The sequence below is a fragment of the Suillus clintonianus genome (assembly GCF_016758775.1).
Source record: "Suillus clintonianus strain FC179 chromosome Unknown DEU56scaffold_244, whole genome shotgun sequence".
Taxonomy (NCBI): domain Eukaryota; kingdom Fungi; phylum Basidiomycota; class Agaricomycetes; order Boletales; family Suillaceae; genus Suillus; species Suillus clintonianus.
Window position 1 is genome coordinate 8,878 of NW_024539468.1, and position 6,404 is coordinate 15,281.

The 6,404-nt window shown below is 48.3% G+C and overlaps 2 protein-coding genes across 2 annotated transcripts; one reads left to right on the forward strand and one right to left on the reverse strand.

Annotated features, from left to right (window-relative positions):
• Nucleotides 1–429: 429 nt before the first annotated feature.
• On the reverse strand, nt 430–4,181 carry DEU56DRAFT_874525 (uncharacterized protein; the record flags this gene model as incomplete). The annotated part of the gene is made up of 11 exons (XM_041355978.1): nt 430–1,097; nt 1,153–1,350; nt 1,403–1,862; nt 1,937–2,033; nt 2,096–2,271; nt 2,339–2,471; nt 2,527–2,755; nt 2,814–3,062; nt 3,091–3,585; nt 3,653–3,675; nt 3,811–4,181. 11 exons carry the CDS (start codon nt 4,179–4,181, stop codon nt 430–432), a joined length of 3,099 nt encoding a protein of 1,032 aa, XP_041200615.1.
• A 1,076-nt stretch (nt 4,182–5,257) lies between these two features.
• Nucleotides 5,258–6,146, forward strand: DEU56DRAFT_920453 (uncharacterized protein; the record flags this gene model as incomplete). The annotated part of the gene is made up of 2 exons (XM_041358454.1): nt 5,258–5,807; nt 5,887–6,146. The coding sequence occupies 2 exons, from the start codon at nt 5,258–5,260 to the stop codon at nt 6,144–6,146; spliced, it is 810 nt and encodes a 269-aa protein (XP_041200616.1).
• Between the last annotated feature and the right edge of the window lie 258 nt (nt 6,147–6,404).

Below are 6,404 nucleotides of genomic sequence, written 5' to 3' on the forward strand. Positions count from 1 at the left end.
CATTTTTATTGTAGCGCGTGTAATTGCTACCATAAGACCACATACGGTAGAGTGGACTTCGAAAGCTGGAAACCTCGTGACATCAGGAAAAAGGGAAAAAGTCTTAGCCATCTTACCTCACTTACAGAGACTTAATTCGACGTTAAGTTCACTAAGTTGTCAAAGCAAATCATTTCAACTTAATTTCTGCTTGGAGGATTGTTCACAAAGGAAACACAATAATAGTAAGTAATGAATGGCCAAAATTCAGCACGGAGGCTGCAGAAAAGCGTGTTCAAGTAAGAAGTTTATTTATAAGTAATCAACACCATGCTGCGATGTAACTAAGTCAATAGGCGCTATGCGAAGTACTTCCTAAGCCGACAAAGTATATAATATGTAGTCCTAATGGTAGCATTATCCAGCCAATAAGAATAAGTCAGTATCAAGTCACCAGGCAATCTCAAATGCCTGATGGTCAATGTATTTATTTACATAGTAAGTGCGGAAAGCATCAAGGGTCTGTGTGTAAGAGAGATAAGTAGGTACAAATTCATGCCCAAATACAGGCATAAGGTGTGCCGCACGAAAAATGCAGTCAAGGTGAATGACAGAGGCAAATTGTGTCCCATCCTCGCGGGTTTCAGGCTCTACTACCCACATTCCTGTGTTCTCATCTGGTGAGTCGTGCACGTGTTTGAACCAATGCACAAATGCACAAGGGTAATGTACACCATTGTGTTTAAATGAAAAGAAAAGCCTTACTTGAGCGATATCGAAGCCACGCATACCCTCGACAGTGGGATCAGTACTAATGAAAACACAGTCATATCGACCAGGGCCGTTCCTCCAGGTATCCACGGCACGAATTCGCTCGTAGCGCATACCGCCGATGCCTGAGACATCACTGGGAGCGAAGAAGGTGGCAATGGCAGATGTATACAGAGTTATTTTTTCATGTAGTTCGGGAAGGGCACTGGACGAGCCAGCGCCAGACTCGGAGGCTTCTGAGTTGGAGTCAGAACAATGGAGCTGGTCATGTAAAAATCGCTGAATGTGAGTGGTGAGTTCCGGTTCACCAATTTGATCTGCGAGTAGGTCTGCGTAGATCCGTTTTGCTAAAAATTTGTTGTAAGTAAAAAGCACGCCAGGTAAATGTACTACTCCACTCACCAGATTTCTTCGCCAAGTCTACATGAGCTATCACCGTCGGTCCAGCAACAGCGTCACCCTCGAGCTCAGCATCTTGGTCTGCATCAGCCTCCAAGTCGGCATTCACGTGATTGTTGCGTCCGAGATGGGGAATGTCAATCGGCTCGTCCTTGAGCCGGACTTGAATGGCTTCTGCATTGTGCACTGGAGCGTTTAGCCCTGTGTGTGATTTGTGTTAGTAATATTAGTGGTCAAATGCTAGTAGACGTACCGAGTTTATCAAGGATATATGATAGACATGTTCCTGTTAGCATCCCACGGCTAGCAAAGTCAACACGAGACGCCGCTAACTTATCTAGACGTTGATTTGTCAGTAACATCTGATTGAGGGCTTCGAACCGACTGGACCGTCGCCACGGCTCCTTGACAGCCTTGATATGTTTAGATTCTGTGATGGAAGAACAGAGTCCGTTTGGTGCGCCAAACGATCGGATCATTTTGTGGTAGTGGATAAGCGAGTGTTGTCGAGGGAGGTTGAATCCATTAGGGCGAACACCGGATGTTTCAAATATTTCGCGGTGCCTGTGGAAACGCTCGAGTGCATCATCCAACGCATTGAGGCTGTTGGAGTCGATGATATTGCGCCGCGCGATGTACACAAAATCAATTAATGCTTGCAAAGTCAGCACCATCTCCGGAGGTACGTGGCCTTCAATCGCAGGTATATACACCTATAGTAGTAAGAATACACGTTAGTCAACACTACTCGTGATGATGGAACACCCGTTCATCGACTCGAACGTACCTTCATAAGTGCTTTGGAATCATCTCCCGTCCACTGTTTGAAGCCCCTTCCCTCCGGGAATCGTCGAAGGCCCGCAAATGAGGGAGCAAGAGCAATACTAGTTGTAGAGTGCAGTCAATACCAGTCATTGCAACCCAGCATGTTGAAAATTGGACTTACCGGTGATCAATATCATCTAATATTATATTCACCTCGTTTTCCGAGTACCGAGCCTTAATGTATTTGTGGACCCAGGTGACGATATGGTCCTTGAACGCACCCTTTATCAGCTGATGTAAAATGTCGGGGGAGAGGAGTTCGTGAATGTCGGCTTGCGGGAAATAGTTAGTGAATGGCTGTAGAACACATAGTATATTGTAATTTGTCAGCTCGCACAATGACTACAATAATGAAGGTACAAACCACGATGTCTCCTACAAGTCCATATTCGTCCCATAGCACACCTAACTCGAATTCCTCCACCAAGACTTCGGTATGGTTGCGGGAACGCCGACCATAGGTACCATTGTCAAGACCATCAGCCGGAGCAGTACATCTGGATGGATGTGTAGTAAGTAGACAGTACTAGCATAACATGAAGAAATACATACTTTGGGCACCAGTTTTGAACGATGCAAGCGAGCAATGCTTGCTCGGGATAATCGGCAATATATGGTCCAAGGCCATACACCGCACATCGAAAATGACCATCGGGGGAGCGTACAACCTCGGGTGTTGTCATACCTGGTTTGAGGGATTCCAGCATCTTCGCCAGCGATGAGTGGAGAAGCTGATGGTGGAATTTTCGAAAGTGTGCGTCTTTGGCGGACTCCTTGTCAGCTAAATATATGCATCTAATTAGCGCCAGCAACAGACAACATCAAATTGAAACACGTACTTGTCAGGATGGCTAGGAAGCCCAGCAATACAACACTGTTGCGGTGTGCACGTCGCACGTTGTTGCGGATGTTGCCGATCGACATATAAACCGGCCAGTACTGGTTGTGTCCAGTAGCGACGGAGACAGTAGTCTTGTCGCTGCCAAGGATTATTGGAACGAACATAGATCCAATTGTATTGGGATCCTCGGCAATCAAATCCTGTGAATTGTGAGAGATGAGAAAATTGGAAAAAGGATGAAAAATGGCTTACGGCCTGCTTCCAACACCAATCACCGGACATAAAGTCCTGAAAGCGATGTGCTCCGTTGCTGGTATCATACTCCTGTAGTGGAGTGTAGTCGAATTCGCCTTCGAAGTCTGGGTTGGAGAGAATGTTGTGCACGAGGATCCGAGGATCTCGGAACCACACATCATACTCGGATGTCATCCATGTCGGAATGTCACCTTCAGGTAGAGCACCATTATATTCAGAGCTAAAACTCTGCCAGGCGACGTCACCTAGAGGCGTCGAATCAATGACGTTGTACATCTCAACGTGGTTTGTGAAGGGCGGTGTTTCGCCATGAGCCGCTAATGAGGCGGCCCACAGGTTGAATATAAAGTCAATATCGCCCCCCGACATCTGGTTGCGACGGTAGAGGAAGTCTGCGACTTCGAATTCGACTCGATTAGCATATGGTGTCCAGTTGTCTGGTCCACGATTTGATGGACGCGGAGGTGGCGGAGTATTCGGTGGTATGTCATCTCCGTGTTCATCGCAAATTCTCCCTTCATATGGAGAAGAGTATACAGTGAGCACAAGTTTGGATGAGCGTCAAGTGAAATTAACACGCACCATTGATATTAGGATGATATGTTCTGGTAACACCAGGAACTTGAAGAGGAACACTACCATCTCGACTCGCCTGGCCAATGGAACCAGCACCACTTGAAGGGCGTTGATCTGAGCTGTTCATACCTGCCTCATTGGCAGCATCATCATGAAAGCCATACCCACGTCCATTTGACTCTGGCAAGTCAAACTCCATTTGATCGTCGCGACTCCCAGGTGCTTCAAGTTGTTCGTCACCTGCGCTAGTCTGAGTTGGGCTGCGTGAATGCATGCGTGCTGAGCTTGTTGCAGCATGTCCGGTGCCAGGTCGGGATGACTGGGAACGTCGTGAACTCGACTCGGAGGAGGAATGGTGTGATGACGGGACGTCGGGTTCTTCAGATGCCAGTGGATGCTGGGATTGCATATGAGTGGTGCGCCCTGACCTGTTGTAAAAACGGCGGATACAGCCCGTCACTAGGCATGGTAGCGTGGGTTGAGGGCGGCCAAGGTTGTGTATATTGTGCGCACGAAGGTTGCCATTGGCCCGCATCATAAGATAGTGCCGATGGTATTGTAGACTCGAATGGGGCCCATGAGTCTGGCGTCGGAGGTGTAACTTCGAGTTGACTTTATACAAGGCCTGGTAAATGCGCAGGAGAACATCATGCATGCGAGTACTTACAAGTAGCCAATGGTAACATGATCTGCCCAGGGTTGATGCAAGGTGCGCCCATGAATAACTTCCAGCCACACAACACGATGTGTTCAGGGTTGATGCAAGGCGCGCCCATGAATAACTTCCAGCCACCACCGAGAGCATGATGGAATGCGTTTGACATGCGAAGACGATCACCTATCTTGATGAGAGGAAGGCCAAGAGCATGACGGAATGCGTTTGACATGTGAAGGCCACAGACATGAGACTCCCCCCCCCCTCTCAAGTCTAAACACACACAAGGTGCGCCTGATCCTTCCAATCTTCTGAAGCAGGGAGTTGCGGCACACATAGCATCTATAACACAGCAGTCAGCACACCGCAGTTACCAACCGGACATTAAATGGAAACCTCACCATTCAAGTTAAGCATATCACAATCGTCCACCTTGATGAGAGGAAGGCCAAGAGCATGACGGAATGCGTTTGACATGCGAAGGCCACAGAAGTGAGACTCCCCCCCCCCTCAAGTCTAAACACACACAAGGTGCGCCTGATCCTTCCAATCTTCTGAGGCAGCGAGTCACGGCAAACATAGTAGCATCTATAATACAGCAGTCAGCGCACCACAGTTTACTAGGAGCTAGAGGAAACATTACTGGTACTAGGATGTTGGTCACCAATGAAGATTTGAATTGTTGGTATCGATGTTGATAGTCGGTGATTGTCGTCTCCTTCAAGCCCTGGCAAGTTCGGAAAGAATTCGACATCGATAAGTAGAAATATATGGTCGAAGGCGTGGAGATATGAAGGAATGGAACTCGGGCACTCAGGCCGAAGAGCGTGCTGTTGAGGCGTGGCAAATTAGCAAGTCAAATTACATTGAAGTCCCGATTCGAACATCTTACTTGTAAACGCGTCTTCTTGATAAAGCCTTTGCGTCCTGCAAGCTCGCCCCCATCTACTCCTGCTATGTCTACTCGACGTGTCACCCGTGCAAAAAATGCAACTCAGCATCCGGGTATCCCAGACATAACCCCGAAGAAGAAACGCCGTACTGCAGAAGAAGTAGCTGCTGAGCGTCAGTCTAAGTTAGATGCTAAAGAAGAGAAAGAACGCACCAAGAGAGCTAGCATCAAACGTGTTGCTAAATATGAGAAGAACCAGGCGGACCAGGATGTGGTGACCGATGCTACACCGCGGGCTGCGCTGCCCAAGCCAAAGCCAATCCCAAGCAAGAGGAAGGCTGTTGTGGCGCCTCCTGCTACCAAGAAGAAGGTTACGCCTCCTTCAGATGCCGAGATGAGTGATGCACGAGCTGCACCTTCGGTACCAAGGCCAAGGCCAAAGCCAATTCCTCGCAAGCAGAAGGTAATTGTACAGACTCCCGCTGCGGAGGACAACGGGTTTCTGTCGGATGCTGAGATGGATGATGCGGCTGCTGATAGCAGCGCCTTCAACCCCGATCCAACCCAACATTCAGGCACGGTGACCTCGGACATAGACGCAGATGGGTCTGATAGTGCAATGCCGTCGTCGCCGCCCAGGAACCTGCTTGGGCCGATGATTCCGACGATGTGGAGGAACTCAAGGCTGCCCAGATGACCATGATGATCCAAAGTCTCCGAACGACAACAACTTCATGGTACTAGACAACAACAACAACAACAACAACAACAACAACAACGGCCGTTATGGTCATTCTGAGGAGCCCAAACTTGTACGGCGCGCAAATGCTGGAAAATTAAAGCTCATGGACCAAGATAGCAAGACCCATCATGTCATTCAGCGAGCGATACTGGAAGCGAAGGTTCATATGACCTTCGTCAATGGCTATCCAGACATTACAAAGAAAAATTGATTCACGCGAGATGCACTCTTAACTGCAGCTCGCACCTGCGGCGTCACACCCATCTATGATCGCATCAAGACTAACAACTCGTATGCATCTGCACTTGCAACGCTGGTAAGTCATAACTTTGCAAGGGGTGCTCCTACAAATTATATGCAGGTTGATGCTCGAGTGCCGCTTTTCGCACTGAATTGAAAGATGACGCTTGCGCACAAGTCACAGCATATTACCGTCTTCGTCCTGATTGTGTTGATACTAAGGCTTTGC